The 23,996-nt window shown below is 43.4% G+C and overlaps 1 protein-coding gene across 1 annotated transcript in view; it reads left to right on the forward strand.

Moving 5' to 3' along the window:
- Positions 1-15,781: 15,781 nt before the first annotated feature.
- Positions 15,782-23,996, forward strand: part of LOC109898756 (fibroblast growth factor 10-like) — a 33,084-nt gene continuing 24,869 nt past the window's right edge. Inside the window, exon 1 of the mRNA XM_020493857.2 lies at positions 15,782-16,773. Within this exon, the coding sequence (XP_020349446.1) occupies positions 16,416-16,773 (358 nt within the window). The 5' untranslated portion in view covers positions 15,782-16,415. The remainder of the gene's footprint in view (positions 16,774-23,996) is intronic.

Raw genomic sequence — 23,996 nt, forward strand, 5'->3', positions numbered from 1 at the left:
TATAGGCAAGGATAGACGACTACTAATAAATCGAAGAGTAGATTTAGAAACAAGACAATTATGTTTTATATGTATTGAAAGGAGTGTAGAATATTATTTGTTAAACAAATATAATAGTCAACATAAAATTTGTGAAATTTGTACTGGGTGTACAAAACATTAGGAACACATTCCTAATATTGCATTGAATATCCTTTGTCCAACAGTTGTGTCAAGTTGGCTAGAAGTCGGTTGGGTGGTGGACCATTCTCAATACACAAGGGGAACTGCTGAGCTTGAAAACCCGGCAACGTTGCAGTTCATGACATACCCAAACCAGTGCGCCTCGCATCTACTACCATACTCAGTTCAAAGTCACTTAAATATTTTGTATTGCCCAGTCACCCTCTGAATGCTACACAATCCATGTTTCAAGGCTTAAAAAACCTTCTTTAACCTGTCTCCTTCCCTTCATCTATATACTGATTGAAGTGGTTTTAACAGGTGACATCAATAATGGATAAGAGCGTTCACCTTGATTCACCTGGCCACTCTGCCATGGAAAGAACAGGTGTTTCTAATGTTTTTTATACTCAGAGTACATGAAAAGTTTGTTTAAAGTCTCAGTGCAGTGAAACATTAAGTCAAATTGTGTTTGTCACATGCTCCAAATACAACAGGTGTAAACATTACCATGAAATGCTTTCTTACAAGCCCTTAACCAACAATACAGTTCAAGAAATAGAGTTATGAAAATATTTACGAAATAAACTAAAGTAAAAAATCAAATAAAAAGTAACACAATAAAGTAACAATAACGAGGCTATATACAGGTGGTACCAGTACAGAGTCAATATGCAGGAGTACAGGTTAGTCGAGGTCATTTGTACATGTAGGTAGGGGTAAAGTGACTATGCAATAGATAATAAACAGCAAGTAGCAGCGGTGTAAAACAGGGGGGGGTCGATGTAAATAGTCCGGGTGGCCATTTGATTAGTTGTTATGGCTTGGGGGTAGAAGCTGTTAAAACTTCTATAGCATACTGGTTATTGTTCGGAATTTTGGTTGACTGATGTGCCCAAAGTTAACTGCATGTTACCCAGGCCCAGAAACTATGATATGCATATAATTGGTAGAATTGGATAGAAAACACTCTGACGTTTCTAAAACTGTTCAAATGATGTCTGTGAGTATAACAGAACTGATATGGCGGGCGAAAACCTGAGGAAAATCCATCCTGAATTCTTTTTTTTAGGTCACAGGCCATTTCAATAATAGCCTATGGGATATGCAAATAGATAGGACCCAGATTGCAGTTCCTATGTCTTTCACTAGATGTCAACCATCTTTAGAAAGGGTTTCAGGCTTGTTTTCTGAAAAATGAGCAAGTTGTAGTTTTTCCAAGGTTTTCTCTCATTAGAAAAGTAGTGTTGTTGGCGTGTGAATGAGGTGCGCGCTCCTCGTTATTTATCTTCCCTATTGAACATACTACTCTCCGTCTTAAATATGATAGTTTATTTAGATATTATAGTACCCGAGGATTAATTAGAAACATTTTTTGACTTGTTTGGACTAACTTTACCTGTAACTGTTTGGATTCATTTGTATGCATGTTGAACGAGTAGATTACTGAGATAATTGGCACCAACTAAACAGACTTTGGAAATAAGGAAGGACTTTATCGAACAAAGCGACCATTCATTGTGTAGCTGGGACCCTTGGGATTGCGAACAGATGAAGATCTTCAAAGGTAAGGGATTTATTTAATCGCTATTTGTGATTTTGTGACGCTTGTGCTGGTTGAAAAAGTATTTTGATGTGGGGCGCTGTCCTCTGATAATCGCATGGCATGCTTTCGCCGTAAAGCCTTTTTGAAATCTGTTTGGATTAACAATAAAGGTAAGCTTTTAAATGATGTATGACACTTGTATTTTCATGAATGTTTAATATTATGATTTTTGTATTTTGAATTTCGCGCTCTGCAATTTCACAGGACGTTGTCGTAGGTGTCGTGCTAGCAGTTAATGCGCCCAAACCGGTTTAAGGAGCCTTTTGGACCTAGACTTGGCACTCCGGTACCGCTTGCCGTGTGGTAGCAGAGAGAACAGTCTATGACTTGGGTAACTGGTCTCTGACCATTTTTTGGGCCTTCATTTGACACTGCCTAGTATGTAGGTCCTAGATGGCAGAAAGCTTGTCCCCAGTGATGTACTGGGAAGTCCGCACTACCCTCTGTAGCACCTTATCGTCAGATGCCGAACAGGTGTCATACCAGGAGTAATGCAACCGGTCAGGATGCTCTCGATGGAGTAGCTGTAAAACTTTGAGGATCTGGGGACCCATGCCAAATCTTTTCAGTCTCCTGAGGGGGAAAAATAATTGTCGTCCCCTCTTCACAACTGTCTTGGTGTGTTTGGACAATGATGGTGTGGACAGCAAGGAACTTGAAACTCTCAACCCGCTCCACTACAGCTCCATCAATGTTAATGGGGGCCTGTTTGGGCCTCCTTTTCCTATAGACTACGATGAGCTCCTTTGTCTTGCTCACATTGAGGGAGAGGTTGTTGTCCTGGCATCACACTGCCAGGTCTCTGACCTCCTCCCTATAGACTGTCAGGCCTACCACTGTTGTGTTGTCAGAAAACCTAATGATGGTGTTGGAGTCATGCTTGGCCACTTAGTCGTGGGTGAACATGGAATACAGGAGGGGACTAAGCACGCAACCATGAGGGGCCCCAGTGTTGAGGATCAGTGTGGCAGATGTGTTGTTGCCTACCCTTACCACCTGGGGGCTGCCCGTCAGGAAGTACAGGATCCAGTTGCAGAGGAAGGTGTTTAGTCCCAGGGTCCTTAGCTTAGTGATGAGCTTTGTGGGCACTATGGTGTTGAATGCTGAGCTGTACTCAATGAACATAATTCCCACATAGGTGTTCCTTTTGTCCAGGTGGAAAAGGGCAGCGTGGAGTGCGATTGAGATTGCGTCATCAGTGGATCTGTTGGGGCGATATGCAAATTGGAGTGGGTCTAGTGTTTCCGGGATGATGGTGTTGATGTGAGTCATGACCAGCCTTTCAAAGCACTTCATGGTTAGCGACGTGAATGCTATGGCGCGGTGGGCATAGGGACTATGGTGGTCTGTTTGAAACATATACTGTAGGTATTACAGACTCAATCAGGGAGAGGTTGAAAATGACCAAATTCCCAGTTGGTCAGCACATGCTCTGAGTACATGTCCTGGTCATCCATCTGGCCCCACGGCCTTGTGAATGTTGACCTGTTTAAAGGTCTTGCTCACATCGACTACGAAGAGCGTGATAACACAGTCCTCCAGAACAGTTGGTGCTCTCATGCATGCTTCAGTGTTGCTTGCCTCGAGGCGAGCATAAAAGGCATTTAGCTCGTCTGTTAGGCTCGCATCACTGGGCACCTCGAAGCTGGGTTTCCCTTTGTATTCGATAATAGTTTGCAATCCCTGCCACATCCGACGAGCATTTTTTAAATTTATTTTTATTTATTTTACCTTTATTTAACCAGGTAGGCAAGTTGAGAACAAGTTCTCATTTACAATTGCGACCTGGCCAAGATAAAGCAAAGCAGTTCGACAGATACAACGACACAGAGTTACACATGGAGTAAAACAAACATACAGTCAATAATACAGTATAAACAAGTCTATATACAATGTGAGCAAATGAGGTGAGAAGGGAGGTAAAGGCAAAAAAGGCCATGGTGGCAAAGTAAATACAATATAGCAAGTAAAACACTGGAATGGTAGTTTTGCAATGGAAGAATGTGCAAAGTAGAAATAAAAATAATGGGGTGCAAAGGAGCAAAATAAATTAATTAATTAAATACAGTTGGGAAAGACGTAGTTGTTTGGGCTAAATTATAGTTGGGCTATGTACAGGTAATCAGTAATCTGTGAGCTGCTCTGACAGTTGGTGCTTAAAGCTAGTGAGGGAGATAAGTGTTTCCAGTTTCAGAGATTTTTGTAGTTTATAGAGCATCAGAGCCGGTGTAGTAGGATTCAATCTTTGTCTTGTATTGATGCTTTGCCTGTTTGATGGTTCATCTGAGAGCATAGCAGGATTTCAAATAAACGTCCGGATTAGTGTCCTGGCCCTTGAAAGCAGCAGCTCTAGCCTTTAGCTCGGTGTGGATGTTGCCTGTAATCCATGGCTTCTGGTTGGGATATTTATGCACGGTCACTGTGGGGACGACGTCGTTGATGCACTTATTGATGAAGCCAGTGACTGAGGTGGTTTACTCCTCAATGCCCTTGGATGATTCCCGGAACATATTCCAGTCTGTGCTAGCAAAACAGTCCTGTAACATAGCATCCGCGTCATCTGACAACTTCCGTATTGAGCGAGTCACTGGTACTTCCTGCTTGATTTTTTCTTGTAAGAAGGAATCAGGAGGGTAGAATTATGGCCAAATTTTCCAAATGGAGGGCAAGGGAGAGCTTTGTATGCATCTCTGTGTATGGAGTAAAGGTGGTCTAGAGTTTTTTTTCCTCTGTTCCTCTGGTTGCACATGTGACATGCTGGTAGAAATTAGGTAAAACTGATTTAAGTTTGCCTGCATTAAAGTCCCCGGCCACTAGGAGTGCCGCTTCTGGATGAGCATTTTCTTGTTTGCTTATGGCCTTATACAGCTCGTTGGGTGCGGTCTTAGTGCCAGCATCGGTTTGTAAATAGACAGCTACGAATAATATAGATGAAAACTCGTTTGGTAGATAGTGTGGTCTACAGCATATCATGAGGTACTCTACCTCAGGCGAGAAATACCTTGAGACGTTTTAATATTATACATGGCGCACCAGCTTTTATTGACACGTAGACACACACCCGCACCCCCCGTCTTACCAGACGTAGTTGTCCTGACCTGCTGATGCACAGAAAACCCAGCCAGCTCTATATTATCCGTGTCGTTGTTCAGCCACGGCTCGGTGAAACATAAGATATTACAGTTTTTGGTGGGATTGAGTTTTGGCCTGCCTGCCGACATCACCAGGCGGTAAATTAATTGATTCACCAATAAGAAAGAGAATTCCAAACCTCGCTGCTAATAACAGCTAGTTTTCAGTTTTCCCCTCCCCACTCAGACCACTAACAGACAGTTCAATCTAAATTCTTGCTTGAGAAATTGCTCTTTGCTAAGATATTTTCGTTTATTTTTGAACATTTTAATTGAAAACAATCACAGTAAGGTACTTAATTGTTACCCAGAAATTATTTGATATTGATGTCACGTTCTGACCTTTATTTCCTTCGTTTTTGTATTTATTTAGTATGGTCAGGGCGTGAGTTGGGGTGGGCAGTCTATGTTTGTTTTTCTATGATTTGGAGATTTGTATGTTTCGGCCTAGTATGGTTCTCAATCAGAGGCAGGTGTCATTAGTTGTCTCTGATTGAGAATCATACTTAGGTAGCCTGGGTTTCACTGTTTGTTTGTGGGTGATTGTCTATGTTAGTTGCTTGTGTCAGCACAGGTCTCATTTATAGCTTCACTGTCGTTATTTGTTTATTGTTTTTGTATAGTTTGTATTCAGTGTTCAGTGCTTTCTTTAATTAAATATTCATAATGAACACATACCGCGCCGCATTTTGGTCCTCCGATCCTTCTCGCCTCTCCTCTTCAGATGAAGAGGAGGACGACCGTGACAATTGAGGTAAAAATGGCTGCATTGGTCATTTAACCTGTATCATTTATTCTCTAGGGAGAATAATAACTTTTATGTTTGTTCAGATTTCTATTTTATCATTATTTAAGAATATCAAATATCTAAATTATGAACGCCACTGAAAAAACCTAAGGACAAGGTGTGTGTGACGTGTGTGTGTGTGACCTATATCACCTATAGGTGGCAGCCTTACCATAAAATAAGTAGAACAAAGGTCAAACTAGAGGTCATACATAAGTGGTCTTGCTGGTACTCTCATGTCTTGGTTTGAGTGAGAAATTGCCACATAATATAAAGACCCACAACCTTTTGGATGGCCTCCAACCACCACTGGTCAACTTTTAAAACACATTTGAACTGACTCTCCATGTTGTCAGTGTGTAATTACAATGTAATAAATGAAAAAAAAAATATTCGTCATATACTTCACAAACAACAGGTGTACACTAACAGTGAAATGCTTACTTAAAGGTCCCTTCCCAACAATGCAGAGATAAAGAAAATGGAGAAATAATAGGAACGTAAAACACGTAATAGATACATAATGAGTAACAATAACTTGGCTTTATACAAGGTGCACCAGTACTGAGTCGATGTACAGGGGTACGAGGTAATAACTTGGCTTTATACAAGGAGTACCAGTACTGAGTCGATGTACAGGGGTACGAGGTAATAACTTGGCTTTATACAAGGAGTACCAGTACTGAGTCGATGTACAGGGGTACGAGGTAATAACTTGGCTTTATACAAGGTGTTACAGTACTGAGTCGATGTACAGGGGTACGAGGTAATAACTTGGCTGCATACAAGGTGTTACAGTACTGAGTCGATGTACAGGGGTACGAGGTAATAACTTGGCTGCATACAAGGTGTTACAGTACTGAGTCGATGTACAGGGGTACGAGGTAATAACTTGGCTGCATACAAGGTGTTACAGTACTGAGTCGATGTACAGGGGTACGAGGTAATAACTTAGCTGTATACAAGATGTTACAGTACTGAGTCGATGTACAGGGGTACGAGGTAATAACTTGGCTGCATACAAGGTGTTACAGTACTGAGTCGATGTGCAGAGGTACGAGGTAATTGAGGTAGATGAGTATATACATATAACTAGGAATAAAGTGACAGATAGTAAACGGTAGCAGCAGTGTCTGTGATGAGTCAAAGTGCAAAAAGGGTCCCAAAAAAAAGTACCTCTTCCCGTGCAGTAGCACAGAGAACAGTCTATGACTTGGGAGTAAAAACTGTTCCGGGTCCTATTGGTTCCAGACTTGGTGCACCAGTACCTCTTCCCGTGCAGTAGCACAGAGAACAGTCTATGACTTGGGAGTAAAAACTGTTCCGGGTCCTATTGGTTCCAGACTTGGTGCACCAGTACCTCTTCCCGTGCAGTAGCACAGAGAACAGTCTATGACTTGGGTGGCTGGAGTCTTTAGACATGTTTAGGGTCTTCCTCTGACACAACCTAATAGGGCTACCATGTTGACCTGATACTATGGAAAATAATCATATTATCTCTGCTGGTAAACAACATATTAATAATGACATTATGAATGATGCGCTTTAACCTTATCTGGCATTTGAGCGTCCTAATTAGTTAGGGAACCAATAGGATACATTGTCTGGTCTTTTGAGATTCATATAAACTGTCCAGTCTCTACTATGCACTGCAAAATACACTTGTGAGTCTTGTCATTTTTAGAAGTAGAAGGTCTACAAGTTATCATCTTTGGAAAATTGAATGTTGTTTATTCAATATTATGCTCAGCATACCATTTTAAACAAATGCACAGTGCTTTCTGGAGTACAATACAATTAAAATTAAACTGAATGGTATATTTTCTCACAGGCCCTTTTCATTGTATCCTAAATTGAAGTAATGCAGAAGATAAATTCTACATCGTTCTAATAGCATGCATGCTGTTTGACCTAACAAGTGTCAGATTCCGCTTGTCACCTCTAAAGCATTCCTAAAGACTTGTACAGCCTTTTGTGTGAGGCGCTGGAAGTTAACATAAGTACTACTTGAGAGGTCAGGCTGGGAAATGAGGTCCAGGCAGTACATCTTTTCTCAATGGAGGTGGTGGCTGGGATCATAGTCACATCGGTTGGTGTCTGCTGCTGAGATGTAGGTGAGGATCAGGAGGTGTTTGTTGCTATGGTTCACGAGCAGGGCCCCTCGACAGGCTCGTTTGATGTGGTCGGCCTCTGTTGGCGGCTGGCTCTTTGCGCTGGTGACAGTCATTGCCGGGTGAGTGACTGTCAATGCCTGAGCCAACAAAAGGGGAGAAGACAGCCATTCATGGCCCTGATAATAGCCAGGCCAGGACAAGGCTGCCATTCTCACACACTTTGATCATAAGGATGCTTTGCACACCTCTGTAGGGGCACCCTTTTTGTTTTACAGATGGACGCTGTTTTGAATGTTCACCTGGCCAAGAAAACTTGACGGAGGTGCTTTGTGAAAGACTTGTGTTGGTAAATGCTTTGAGCATATATGTGTGTGCCTCTCAGATGGAACATGTGACATTCCCCTTGTGGAAAGAAGCTAGTGTTTTTCGAGACAGCTGCATGCTTACGGCTGTCCAACTGCATGACTTCCTAGAGGAGTCGTTCTTGGACATGTCAGATATTAGTCATCATGTTGAAATGGTCAAGAAAACATATTTAGGAAATTATTGTGTGTGTACTGGACAGTATATGTACAGTATATGCATAGCCACATACAGTAGGAATTATGTTTTTGTCGGTCACATTACATCAGTATTTCTACCTAACCTCTGGTCCTGCATGATTATTTGCCAATACTGCCATAAATAATGTTTTAATGATAGAACTTTATTTGATTCGTTGTTTGCCACACAGATTGAGTGTCACGATCATCGTTGGAATGAGGTGAGGACCAAAGCGCAGCGTGGTAAGTGTTCATCGTATATTTATTAAACCGAGAACACCTAAACAATATTACAAAGGAGAAACAAAACAAAACAGTTCTGAAAGGTGACATACACATAACAGAAAATAATCACCCACGAAACACAAGTGGGAAAAGGCTACCTAAGTTTGATTCTCAATCAGAGACAACTAACAACACCTGCCTCTGATTGAGAACCATACCAGGCCAAACGCAAAACACAACATAGAAAAAGGAACATAGACAACCCACCCAACTCACGCCCTGACCATACTAAAACAAAGACATAACAAAAGAACTAAGGTCAGAACGTGACAATGAGCAAATACTTAAAGTATGAGTGTCAACAGGGAATTAATACAAACATATTGACCATTATGACTGACTCATACCACTCTCACAGGGTTTCTCACACAGAGAGGGAAGGTACATTAAGATGGCTTGAATGATGGAGTCATCTAAGAAAATATTGTAATGATTTTAATGCTGGTATTTACAAGTGCTACTTTAATAGAATAATGGCTCTGACTACAGAGCCACATGTACTGTAGCAGTTTTCCTTTGTGATGCTTAGTTATTTCCATCACTGTATTTAATGCTAGACTCAAAAATTCCTTTTGGTTCTTGTCCAAGCCCTCTGAGGGGTTGTAAAATGCTGAGCCAGCAGAGGTCTTTACAGTAACCACGTCTACATACTGCTATCTCTGTCTCTCACTTTATCAGTGTTCTGATTATCTGCTTTGGAATCACTGACACGCAAAATCATGGCTACTTAACACCTGGCATGTCTCTTTTTATTCCTTAAAAAAGCCGCAGTTTGTGGTATCGCTCAGGATCTGCTCCCGCCATCTGGATCTCTCAGAACAGTAAAGTCCATCAGATAGGTGCCCCATTTATCACCAGGCCACTGACAATAGGCAATAGTCATGAAACAGGATATGCAAATGAACCGTGCTCTGACTAGGCCAGGGTACAGTGATGGTGGTGGTCTGGTCAGTTCCTGAATGAGTCCCGGATGTTTACACAGTCACCCACGGTGTGCAGCACAGAGAGATCAAGAACACCTGCATTGGTCCAAACTGTCAGGAAGTCGACAAGTGACGACAGACTAATTGCATAAACATAGAAGTTGTAATAATGTATTGGCATGGCATTGTATTTTAACAATATATCCCTTTTGTGAATTTCGTAAATTTCCCTAAATCTGGTAGGCCTACCAAAAGATGCTAACGAGAGCAATGTGAAGAGACTTATATACTACAAATGTAAATCTGTCTTTAAATATTTGGATAAATAACAAAAGAGCAGAATGATCATATGCTTAAAAAGCAAGAGGTCAGGGGTGATCAACTGAAAGGAGATCAGAGAGAGAGGTAGAGAGAGAGGGAGAGAGAGAGGGAGAGAGAGAAAGAGTACAGAAACAGGGAGTGAGTCAGTGGAGTTAGCAAGAGAGAGAAAACAATTAATAATAGGATCTATTACTGAGGGATTGTCAGTGCTAAGAGGGAGGTCGAGTTTCAGGCCTTTTTGAAGACTTTGAGGGTACAAACAGGACTCATTACAGAGATATTATCTCCATTCATACACTTACAGAGCCGCTTGGATCCCTGCTGGGAAAGATTAGGTTCCTTTGCTTGTGAACATCCTCCTCTGGTGCCCGGGCTGAAGAGCTTTCTCTGCTCAGGGCGCACCCTGGCCAGGAGATGCAACGTGGGAGCTGACTGAAAGCCTTCTGCAGGGGAGAGGAGAGAGGGGAGGGATCAAACTACCAAAAAGCCAGCCCTTTCTCATTTGGAGAGAGAGCTGCGTCACACCAGAGGGCCCCCCACCTGTTACTGATCTCTGAGTTTAACGTTTGCCTCGTATTTTAGGATAGGGAAATAATGTGCTTTGTTCTTAATGATCATCACATTGACTAAAGTCTTGAATGGACTTGGATTATGTCATGTAGGCATACTGTATTTAATGCTATACTGCATGTGTCATTCTAGTATGTCTTGCACTGGTAACTGGGAATAAAGCACAGTGATAAATGTACAGGGTTCTGGTTAAATATGATAAAATATTTGAACAATACAACATTCTTTCAAGCACCATATCCTCCTGGAAATATCCAGACAGCTCAATTTAGGGTGATTCATATTCTACCTATTCAATAACGTATCCAACAATAGCTAAGCTATAGCTATCAATAGCTAAGCTGTAGGTCTATAGTCAAGCCACAGACAGCAATACATGAGCATGTGTCTCGCTTGGACCCAGGACACCACAAAGCAATCTACTGCCACATCTGACATTCAGATGCAGATATAAACTTTGTTCTTGATCTCCGGACTAACTTTTAAGTAAGAAGTTATACAGTACATAGCATGATTGTATGATTTTAATTCTGGGTAATTTTCAGAGAGGAAGGGCAACTGGAGTTTCCTGGGGGTGCAGGCCGCATGAAAGAGTTCACTCTCCATGAAGGGAAAATAGGGATGACCAAGCAGATGGCATACGAATGAAGTGGAAATAGAAGAGTTATCATATAAATTAGCTTAAAGATGCATTAGAATCAAATAGAATCCAAAGAAAACCCCTTACCCCAGTTATTTTAGCATTTGTTTTATATAAAGGTATGTCGGCCTACACTCCCACAGCATGATGCAAAGTCTACCAGCCACACCTGAAGGTAGATGTATAAGCTTCAATGATTACAATTAGATTTGCATATCTGTATTTAGATACACACATTTTTTGTGCAGGCATAAGCAAAGCCAGCTGTGATAGAAGGTCTTCTAGCACTTCGGAGGACATTGAAGAATATTGTTTTCCATTACAGTGCTGATGGAGAAGGCTGGAGCACCCTATAACAATTACACAGGCAAGTCTACGAACACTCAGCTGTCCTGCTAACTGTTTACATTTTTTTGAAGATGGGGAAACAGTTTTATACAATGCTAACAAAAAACACATCCTCAATGTCTGCTCTGCTCTCCCAGCCCAGGCTCCTCCAGCCTGGCAACAGCACAGGCAGGCAACAACAAACAGTCACTCCAATGAACTCCACAGGGAAATAAGGAGAGTTTGAAGGAAAGAAGGAATAAACCTACTGGGAGTAAAGAGACACTGCAGTGGTTTAATTGGGGGTGAAATGCCTATTTTCCTGGGGCTCATGCAGATAAATAGAGAGAGAAGTTTTGAGGAGGAACTCCACAATATCTAATGGCCAGAACAAGCAGGTAGACAGGAATGACTGCCAGGGGTTAGGGGGGTTGGGAGCTGTGGGGGAGAGAGAGGGCAGCTGGCCTCTGTCTGACTGGTCTTTTATGATGGGAGAGGGGGGATAGAGGGACAGCCAAGTTTCTGGGAGCAGTTAACAAGCGAAAGAGTGTGAAGTCACTGTTGTCCTCTCTGTGCACGCACCCCTCAAACACACTTCCACCCCTGGACACCGTGCTCGCCCCGGGGCGGTACACATAATTGAAACTGGGACCCTTTTAAAAGGAAGTAAGTGCTGCACTAACTGGATAGACTCACTTTAGAACATGTGCTGTGGAATGCTGCGGCTGCTCTCACGGCGGATGCTCCTAGCACCCTCGGCTGGTAGAATCAGATGATAGTGAATATTTCATTTGGTTATACTTTTGTGTAAAAAAAGGTCAACACATTACAGTTTTGTCCTCATTTCATTATTAATGATTAGCATGCAGTGAACTTGAGCCACCCTTCAAATACCATCAGGAATACACTGAAGGAGTGAGGACAGGACAGTGTATGGACAGTTTTGACAAATATTGAATACATTAGGTATCAGCAGTGCCGGCCCCAGGTATAAGCAGTTGGTATAAGGGCCCCTGACCCTGTCCTCTCTTTCAGCTACACAGATTGAAGTGGATTTAACAGGTGACATCAGTAAGGGATCATAGCTTTCACCTGGATTCACCTGGTCAGTCTGTCATGTAAAGCGTTCCTAATGTTGTGTACAGTCAGGGTACAGTCATTCTCAAAAGTTTTGAGAATGACACAAATATTAATTTTCACAAAGTTCCTGCTTCAGTGTCTTTAGATATTTTAGTCAAAGATGTTACTATGGAATACTGAAGTATAATTACATGCTTTTCGTAAGTGTCAAAGCCTTTTGTTGACAATTACATGAAGTTGATGCAAAGAGTACATATTTGCAGTGTTGACCCTTCTTTTTCAAGACCTCTGCAATCTGCCCTGGCATGCTGTCAATTAACTTCTGGGCCACATCCTGACTGATGGCAGCCCATTCTTGCATAGTCAATGCTTGGAGTTTGTCAGAATTTGTGGGTTTTTGTTTGCCCCCCCCCCCCCCACACTTCTTGAGGGTTGACCACAAGTTCTCAATGGGATTAAGGTCTGGGGAGTTTCCTGGCCATGGACCCAAAATATTGATGTTTTGTTCCCCGAGCCACTTGGTTTTCACTTTTGCCTTATGGCAAGGTGCTCCATCATGCTGGAAAAGGCATTGTTCGTCTTGGATGGTTGGGAGAAGTTGCTCTCGGAAGATGTGTTGGTACCATTCTTTATTCATGGCTGTGTTCTTAGGCAAAATTGGGAGTGAGCCCACTCCCTTGGCTGAGAAGCAACCCCACACATGAATGGTCTTAGGATGCTTTACTGTTGGCATGACACAGGACTGATGGTAGCGCTCACCTTGTCTTCTCCAGACAAGTGTTTTTCCGATGCTTCAAACAATCGGAAAGGGGATTCATCAGAGAAAATGAATTTACCCCAGTCCTCAGCAGTCCAATCCCTGTACCTTTTGCAGAATATAAGTCTGTCCCTGATGTTTTTCCTGGAGAGAAGTGGCTTCTTTGCTGCCCTTCTTGACACCAGGCCATCCTCCAAAAGTATTTGCCTCACTGTATATGCAGATGCACTCACACCTGCCTGCTGCCATTCCTGAGCAAGCTCTGTACTGGTGGTGCCCCGATCCCGCAGCTGAATCAACTTTAGGAGACGGTCCTGGCGCTTGCTGGACTTTCTTGGGTGCCCTGAAGCCTTCTTCACAACAATTGGACCGCTCTCCTTGAAAGTCTTGATGATCCGATAAATGGTTGATTTAGGTGCAATCTTACGGGCAGCAATATCCTTGCCTGTGAAGCCCTTTTTGTGCAAAGCAATGATGACGGCACTTGTTTCCTTGCAGGTAACCATGGATGACAGAGGAAGAACAATGATTCCAAGCACCACCCTCCTTTTGAAGCTTCCAGTCTGTTATTCAAACTCAATCAGCATGACAGAGTGATCTCCAGCCTTGTCCTCATCAACACTCACACCTGTGTTAACGAGAGTATCACTGACATGATGTCAGCTGGTCCTTTTGTGACAGGGCTGAAATGCAGTGGAAATGTTTTTTGGGGGATTCAGTTCATTTGCATGGCAAAGAGGGACTTTGCAATTAATTGCAATTCATCTGATCACTCTTCATAATATTCTGGAGGATATGCAAATTGCCATCATACAAACTGAGACAGCAGGTTTAGTGAAAATTATTATTTGTGTAATTCTCAAAACTTTTGGCCCCGTATATACTGGACTGTATATACAGGTATATTTATATATTTTTAGGAAGTCAACTAACTGTTGACAGTTAGACTAGTAGAATACACAAGGTGCAAGTTCGAAATGTGGTTGTGCATCAGCAGTTTTTCTCTTGTTATGTCAGTCACTGACAGTCAGTCAATTATCCATGTCAGCTAACTATTTTTAGATTGGTAAGTTAGTCTAGCCAGCTATCTAAACTTGTTGTAATCATGGCCGTATACCAACGTGCTCATAGGGCACGGGCCCAGGGACTCTGACCTCAAGGGGGCCCCCATTGATTTCGTTAGTCACTCTTACTCAGTTATCATTACCATGGCATAAGTCATGGCAAAATGTGTAGAATTGCAGGAAATGTGTTAAAAAATTGCAAGATAATATTTTCTCTACTTCCCATTGCAAAATGTGTAGAATTGCAGGAAATTAACTTTAAAACCAAAATTGTTTGTCTGCGAGGTGGGGTCTCCCCACAACCAAATCTTGCTTAGGGTCCCTAAAAGGCTAATCACCCTAAGGTGACATATTAATTTCTTTGAACGCAAAGACTCAGTCCTGATTTACAGCCTAATTGTGACAACAGACAGACAGAGTGTGAAGTTGTTAAAATGGTGTTCACCATTACCACCCTGGTCTCACAAATCAGAGGTGAACATCAGAAACCACCTCAAGGAAATATTAACACAGGTGATCAGAAAGACTCCTCTGTCGTTGCTTCCGACAAACTAAAGCCCTCTTTAATCTGTCCCATGTGTCTACAAATAGTCGAAGTCAATGGTGTCACAAAAGGGCCAATCCATGTCAATTTACCTTCTCACTGCTGACCTAGGATAATTCCTCATCATCTTCAAGTGCCGGGACAACAAAGGAGTTTGACTTAACACTTTCCAGTTGACTCTTTCCACGGAGCAATAAAACCTACAGGTAGCCGGCTAATGGCTTTCTAGGAACCACTATTAGGAGACAAAGGCTACATTAAGAAATGATAAAAGAGAGATCGTGCAAAGCCTAACTCGTTTATTTCAAATAGTTATCAATGATTGTGGCCCCACCCCTCTCCTTTCAACTCCCCAGATGCAAGCCCTGCCCAGGATAAAATGCAGGACAAGCCCAAGCCTCCCATTCCACACAGGAGATGGGACGGACTGCACAGGAGAGAGTGGAGTCATTCATTTACTGCTTCACTGCTTCATACAGGCAGACAGACCAGACACACTCTCACTCACTTACTCTCTCACTCACTGACTGCCTCTCTCAAACACCGCCTGCCTCTCTCACTCACTGACTGCCTTTCTCACTCACTGACTGCCTCTCTCACTCACTGACTGCGTGTCTCACTGACTGCCTCTCTCACTGATTGCCTCTCTCACTCATTGACTGCCTCTCTCACTGACTGCCTCTCTCACTCACTGACTGCCTCTCTCACTCACTGACTGCCTCTCACTGACTGCCTCTCTCTGACTGCCTCTCTCACTCACTGACTGCCTCACTCACTGACTGCCTCTCTCACTCACTGACTGCCTCTCACACTCAGTAGCTGTTGTCTCTTTCTCTCTTCCTCATACACACACTGTCTCTCTCACTCTCCCTTCCCCTCACTGTCTCTCTCACTCTACCTTCCCCTCACTCTGCCTCTCTCACTCACATATACACAAACATACACACACACTCTCTCCCTCTGTCTCCCTCTCGGTTTCTCTCTCTCTCTCCTCTCTCTCTACACACACACATTCTTTCTGTAACTCGCTCTCCCTATTGCACTTTTACACACACTTACACACAGTCACTCACTCAAGTCATTCTCAGCCAGACAAGCACTGTATTCCAGTCCAGCTGGAGAGAGGAGCATCGCAAGGTGCACACATCGCAGGACAGGACACTGATTGACTCTGCAGCTGGAAAGAAGGACACAAGCCAAAAGGAACAGAACAAGGAAAACAACAGAAAATAACAGATTACTTTTGGCAATGGAATTACAAAATAAATAATTTAAAGGGACAGAGTGAGTAAATAGAGGCTGAGAGAGAAATAGTAGTTTATCATCAGACAGACAAGTAAAGAGACAAAGTTATCTGTGACAGAGGGCTGGTTAGAAGCCCAGGTTCCTCTTTGCTCTGCTGACTGGTCCTCAGTGACAGGGTCTGCTGCTTGCTTGATCACCACCCCTTTCCACCTTCAGAGAGAGAGAGAGACCACTCGACTGGACCACACAGCCTGGGTCTCCAGCCAGCCAGCATGCCTACTGCTTGTGCAAGGTGCACCTTGGGAGTCTGATCCACCATGTACAGATGGATGCCACCCGTCGCCGGACTCGGTCCTGACCTCGCTGCCATTGGCACTGCCCACGCCGGGCTTCCGCCCCTGCCCAGCGCTGCCTCCCTCAGCCTGCTGTGCCTCACCCTGCTCCTGGTGGCTGGCACAGCTCTGGGGGGCTGCCCACCTGGGGTAGGGCATGAGCCCCTCCAAGTACTGGCGAGGGGCATTAACTGCTCATGGACACTGGAGCGGCACACACGCAGTTACAATCACCTAGAGGGCGACGTCCGACTACGGCGGCTCTACTCCGCCAACAAGTTATTTCTCTGTATCGACAAAACGGGCAAGGTGGATGGCACCAGACGGAAAAACTACGCTGAAAGTGAGTAAGCTGACACTATCTCCCCTCTCTATCTCTCCTATGTGATGGAGGAGTGGCGGGATGCCTATGACACTATATGATATTTTATGGTGGTGTGAACTCTCTTATCTTGCTACTTTTATAGTGGTTCATAGGGGTTTCACTGGTTTGTATCAGCCTGTCACTCCTATTTATGTTGTGTTTGGAGCGGGAGGCGTTGCTAGGTAAACTGGGAATACCCAGTGTGGAGTAACACACCTCATGGGAACCCCGGCACTGTGTTTACAGCAAGGCAGACTTGAAGAAAGACATTATGCATCAGTTGTTCATGCAAACTGGGCTTGGGAAAAAAGCTTCAATATCACAGGGGATTAACTTGTCAAAACTGTGTTGAAAGTCCTCTGGTTCAAGGGGCAGCAATTTTCTATTTCTCACAGTTTTCTCACCGATTTTGTTGAGCGCTTGTTAGTGGAATTGTCAGGATAATTTGGAGCCTCTGTGATATAAACTGTTAAGTACAGACCCAGAAACAACCGCCAACAAAGATCACGTGTGTGTGAAAACTTCAGACTAGACCAGAGAGCTGGCTTCACTTCCACGTACAACAAGTGCCTTGGGCTCACCAGCACTGTATAATTTACTGTAGACACTCTGAGAATTTCTACATACCCATGCAAAGTGTAAAGTCTTCTTACACACACACCTATCAGTCAATGATCTTTCAAAAAATGCCTTGAACAGATCAGCTGCTATTATCTCATCTCTGTATGTTAAGATCCCCCAGATTAGATTGCACTGTATCTGATGTTAGTAGTAAGGACACTTGAGAGGAGAGCAGTGCACTGGGCATAGGTGTCACTCACTCCACAATCTCCATCAATGGTGTCTTTCAGACTGTTGACCAGGACAGACGAGTTGTCTCTGGTCATGAACTGACCTCCCAGTGGCTACTGGACAGCCTTGAGAGGTTTATGCCTTTGACGGTTATATTTATGTATTTAGTCGTTAATGCCTTTTTACACAAGTGGCTGAATCGGGGGTTTTCCATGCTACCGAGGTAACAGCAAGGACTGCCGAGTCAGTCTGCCACTGTGTACAGCTTTTTAACAGTCGGTGACATTTGTTAACCTGCCGGGGCTAGTAGACTTCTCGTCTGGCAGACAGTTTTATACCTCACACACATCAACATCCATTCACATTGACTTGAATTATCACAATTCAAAATTGTGCTGGTGTTTGTTTTCCCTCAAATGGGGATTCTAATTTTCATGAAGGTGGTTTAGATGTCAGACATAATCAGAAAACGTTACACTCTCAGGTCGTGCTTATGTTTGTCACTTTAAAATCAGATTGGAGCAGGAGCGGAAATCAGGAATTGGCATCACAATGCAAGTTCTTAAGAGGACTGCAGCTACATGAAGCTTTTTCATGCTGGAAAACAGCAAAAGTGATGCATCTGGATTGGGAGATTTGTGTCTTTCCGTGGTCTTGTCAGAAGTGCTTAGTCAGTTGTAAAGACTGGTTCCCCATGAAAATGTGCAGCCCCCAAATGCAATGCTCTCATACTCTTTAACCACCATCCTCTCATTTCCTGCCCTGGAAAGAATGGTTCTCTATGAACACTACAGCACAGTGAGGGTGTGTACCTGCCTGCACCCCTAAAGCTGCACCCTGCCAAACCAGTGGTCATTCGGCCTTGAAATAAGTGAAATGGACCTTATGGTCGTGATGTGGTCATACCTCACAATGAGACGATATGGCCTGGTCTATTCTGAGGTCCAGTTTGGGTTCTGTGTTACCACAGGTCATTGCACCTAGAGAATTCCTTGATATTGATATGGTCACTATGCTTTAGATTAGAGAGGGAGCTCTGCATTTTTAATGAGCTTCCATTGACACAGACACAAGACTGCAGCCTCAGTACGACTGTCTCGGTGAAAAGAGGGCACATATCTTTAAGTGGCTTGGCTGGCACAGTAGATGTTTGTGTTGAGTTTTAAGTGGCTTGGCTGGCACAGTAGATGTTTGTGTTGAGTTTTAAGTGGCTTGGCTGGCACAGTAGATGTTTGTGTTGAGTTTTAAGTGGTTTGGCTGGCACAGTAGATGTTTGTGTTGAGTTTTAAGTGGCTTGGCTGGCACATTAGATGTTTATATTGAGTTTGAAGTGGCTTGGCTGGCACAGGAGATGATTGTGTTGAGTTCTAAGTGGCTTGGCTGGCACAGTAGATGTTTGTGTTGAGTTTTAAGTGGCTTGGCTAGCACAGTAGATGTTTGTGTTGAGTTTTAAGTGGCTTGGCTGGCACAGGAGATGTTTGTGTTGAGTTTTAAGTGGCTTGGCTGGCACAGGAGATGTTTGTGTTGAGTTTTAAGTGGCTTGGCTGGCACAGGAGATGTTTGTGTTGAGTTTTAAGTGGCTTGGCTGGCACAGGAGATGTTTGTGTTGAGTTCTAAGTGGCTTGGCTGGTACAGTAGATGTTTGTGTTGAGTTTTAAGTGGCTTGGCTGGCACAGGAGATGTTTGTGTTGAGTTTTAAGTGGCTTGGCTGGCACAGGAGATGTTTGTGTTGAGTTCTAAGTGGCTTGGCTGGTACAGTAGATGTTTGTGTTGAGTTTTAAGTGGCTTGGCTGGCACAGGAGATGTTTGTGTTGAGTTTTAAGTGGCTTGGCTGGCACAGGAGATGTTTGTGTTGAGTTTTAAGTGGCTTGGCTGGCACAGGAGATGTTTGTGTTGAGTTCTAAGTGGCTTGGCTGGTACAGTAGATGTTTGTGTTGAGTTTTAAGTGGCTTGGCTGGCACAGGAGATGTTTGTGTTGAGTTTTAAGTGGCTTGGCTGGCACAGGAGATGTTTGTGTTGAGTTTTAAGTGGCTTGGCTGGCACAGGAGATGTTTGTGTTGAGTTCTAAGTGGCTTGGCTGGCACAGGAGATGTTTGTGTTGAGTTCTAAGTGGCTTGGCTTGCACAGGAGATGTTTGTGTTGAGTTGACAAAAATGTTTTGTCTAATAAAACATAAGGAAACAGCAACTACTTTATTATCCAAACATAGATGTAATGTAACCAAATTCTGTGAACACATCACATATGAGCACACACACACACACACACACATACACACACACACACACACACACACACACACACACACACACACACACACACACACACACACACACACACACACACACACACACACACACACACACACACACACACAGTCTTGTACAGCTAACCTTGTGGGGACACAATTCAGTCCCATTCAAAATAGTATTTTCCCTAACCCTAACCGGTACTCTTACCCTTACCCTAAACCTAGCTCCTAACCCTGACACTTAATGGAATTATAACCCTAAACCCCCTAGAAATAGTATTTGACCTTGTGGGGACCAACAAAATCTCCCCAGTTGGTGAAATTAACTTACACACACACACACACACACACACACACACACACACACACACACACACACACACACACACACACACACACACACACACACACACACATTCACACCTCTCACCCGCTGCAGACCCCTTGCTCCTTCCCACATGTTTTAATGTTGCTGGTGTGAGTGGGGAAGCACAGCTCAGCAGAGCCCTGAATGCTGTCCAGTGCGAGGACCCTCCTTGTTCTCTGTGTTGCGGTCTGTCAACACGGCTACATTGCCCCCGACTGCCCTGCTACACCCTTGCCTCACTCAGTTTTTCCAGCCCCTGCTCCCAACCTCTCAGGTGTAAAAACAGTTGGAATTAGTCAACGGGCCCTCTGCTAATTGAGGTTGGAAAATATTGTATCATCCCAGTGGACCAGAGTATGGAACAGCTGAAGGAAGAGGCTGGGCGAGAGAGAGAGAGAGAGAGAGAGAGAGAGAGAGAGAGAGAGAGAGAGAGAGAGAGAGAGAGAGAGAGAGAGAGAGAGAGAGAGAGAGAGAGGAGAGAGAGAGAGAGAGAGAGAGAGAGAGAGAGAGAGAGAGAGAGAGAGAGAGAGAGAGAGAGAGAGAGAGAGAGAGAGAGAGAGAGAGAGAGAGAGAGAGAGAGAGAGAGAGAGAGAGAGAGAGAGAGAGAGAGAGAGAGAGAGAGAGAGAGAGAGAGAGAGAGAGAGAGAGAGAGGAGAGAGAGAGAGAGAGAGAGAGAGAGAGAGAGAGAGAGAGAGAGAGAGAGAGAGAGAGAGAGAGAGAGAGAGAGAGAGAGAGAGGAGAGAGAGAGAGAGAGAGAGAGAGAGAGAGAGAGAGAGAGAGAGAGAGAGAGAGAGAGGAGAGAGAGAGAGAGAGAGAGAGAGAGAGAGAGGAGAGAGAGAGAGAGAGAGAGAGAGAGAGAGAGAGAGAGAGAGAGAGAGAGAGAGAGAGAGTATATTATCTACCGAAAATGCTTTGGCAATGTTAACACGTTTCCCATGCCAATAAAGCCCCTTGAATTGAATTGAGAGAGAGAGATCTAAGGTAAAGTCTGGTTCTGATTAGGCATTAGTGGAAGGAAAGGCACATCTTTCTCTGTTTAGAAAGAGAGAGACAGAGAAAGTGGGGTTAAAGAGGTCAGGGAGCACAGTCTGAGAGAAAAGGGTGAGCAAGGGAGTGATAGTCCAAAATCAAAAATGGTTGGGATATAATTTCCAATAATTCAACTGTGTATTATACCCGGATAGATGCTGTGATTTGTGTTCTCATATTTATGTCGAGATACAATATGATACTGCACCTCTACAGTGAGGTTCTTGGGGTCCCGCAGTGGAATATTACGCTGAATGACTGAATGATCTGTGGTATATATTGAAATGTAACACTTGTGCTGGTCTGGACATTATTTGTGGGCCAGATATCAATTGCATATTTTTTTTTATAATTTCAAAGGTTCAGTTCTGTCTTATACAGTAGCATCCTGTTCTGTCCTGATGCTTTTGAGCACACAGGTCATGTATCAATTCCTTAAACCTGTTATTGTCACAGCCAGACCTAATCCCCACAGGCCACAGCACAGTATTTATAAAACAAATGATCTAGATACCCATCAGCCATGATAAAGTGCCTGCCAAACCTAGCCAATGGTGGAAAGCTTGCAAAAACCACACTGGTAAAGTAGGCCTTCATATGATTACAAACTACCATGTCACCAAGGCACTAAAGTTGCGTGTTGAAATAATAATAAGAGGGGAGAGATTTATTTTTGACTGATTGGGGTTCAACATGTTTTTCTTTTTAGTAAATGGTGAAGGTACAATGATCGAAGGGCCAAACAAATCAAAGTGTTTACAAAAGCTCTAAAAGTCATTACTCATCATATCCTGTCCCAGGTCATGGGTCAAATCTTACTAATTAAGAAGAGCACAACAGCTGTTGAGGCTGGACCATCTTCCACACGATAAACCACAGCAGCCAATCACTGAATAGGGAGGACGCTGTTAGGGACCAATAAAATCCCAACACAATGTTTGATGTCCCCCGGACAGCCTTAGTCCATGTCAAAATACATACGGGATGATTATGCTTGGCCAACCTTGTTTTCTTACTTTTCCCTTTTTTCTCAGGTCAGTTCCCTATGAAATATAGTTGGCAAGTATGCCAATGTATGAGACATTTTCACATCTCACTTGAAAAGGACCCACTGTTGAATTGAAGGGTGTGGCTAAAGGCATCAAACCGTTGAGCGACCTCCAGGCTATGACACCGCGTTCAACCTGAGGAAATGAGGCCCTGCGACAAGTATAATCAGAGAAGTAAAAAAAGATGCCTGCTTCGCTATTTGCCAATTTGCTGTTTTATCTTTCTTCATCTGTGCCATTTTCACTGGGAGGACATGTGTCCTGTTTACCACATTTCCCTTGAGCTTAGCTTTGCAACATCTCACTGTTTGATGTAAGACTTTTCCTTTGCAATGACTTCATGAGTATTTGACTTGGACTGGGCCCAAGAGAAGAAAATCTTCCACCCCTTCTGAATAGGATGTGGAAATGATTTAAACCCTTTTGAGAGAGGGGAAACTGTCACTCACCGACCAGAGAAGGACTGGGTTGAACATGAATTGGGCACATTTGAATGGACAGGATAAATTATTGTGCAGGCATCTATATTGCTGCTTGTAAGACCTTAAAAATCTTTTATGCTTAGTCTCTAAAATGCCAGTTTATTTCTGTTAATTGTAGCTATAAGATAGTGATCTCCTTTTTAGAAAGAGAGAGAGAGAGCAAGAGAGAAAGAGGGAGAGAGATGGAGAGATAAATAGAAAGAGAGAGAGAAAGAAATAGAAAGAGAGAGAGAAATATATATAAAAAAATATATGTACACAGTGCATTCAGAGAATGTTTTTCCACATTTTGTTATGTTGCAGCCTTATTCTAAAATGTATTACTTATTTTTTTTATGCTCATCAATCTACACACAATACCCCATAATGACAAAGCAAAACCAGGTTTTCAGGAATGTTAGCAAATGTATTAAACATAAAAAACAGAAATACCTTATTTACATAAGTATTCAGACACTTTGCTATGAGATGGAAATTGAGCTCAGGTGCATCCTGTTTCCAATGATCATCCTTGAGATGTTTCTAGAACTTGATTGGAGTCCACCTGTGGTAAATTCAATTGATTGGACATGACTTGGAAAGGCACACAACTGTCTTTATAAGGTCCCACAGTTGACAATGACCAAGAACCCAATGGTCACAAGATTCTCAGGTCTGATGAAAACAAGATTGAACTCGTTGGCTTGAATGCCAAGTGTCAAGTCTGGAAGAAACCAGGCACCGCTCATCAACTGGCAAACCATCCCTACGGTGAAGCATGGTGGTAGCAGCATCGTGCTGTGGGGATGTTTTTCAGTGGCAGGGACTGGGAGACTAGTCAGGATTGAGGGAAAGATGAACAGAGCAAAGTACAGAGAGATCCTTGATGAAAACCTGCTCCAGAGCACGCAGGACCTCAGACTGGGGGCGAAGACTCACATTCCAACAGGACAACAACCCTAAGCACACAGCCAAGACAACATAGGAGGGGCTTCGGGACAAGTCTCTGCATGCCCTTGAGTGTCCCAGCCAGCCTGGACTTGAACCCGATTGAACATCTCTGGAGAGACCTGAAAATAGATGTGCAGCGACGCTCCCCATCCAATCTGACAGGGCTTGAGAGGATCTACAGAGAAGACTGGGAGAAACTCCCCAAATACAGGTGTGCCAAGCTTGTAGCGTCATACCCAAGAAGACTCGAGGCTGTTATCGCTGCCAAAGGTGCTTCAACAAAGTACTGATTAAAGGGCCTG

The sequence above is a fragment of the Oncorhynchus kisutch genome, linkage group LG10 (assembly GCF_002021735.2).
Source record: "Oncorhynchus kisutch isolate 150728-3 linkage group LG10, Okis_V2, whole genome shotgun sequence".
Taxonomy (NCBI): Eukaryota; Metazoa; Chordata; class Actinopteri; order Salmoniformes; family Salmonidae; genus Oncorhynchus; species Oncorhynchus kisutch.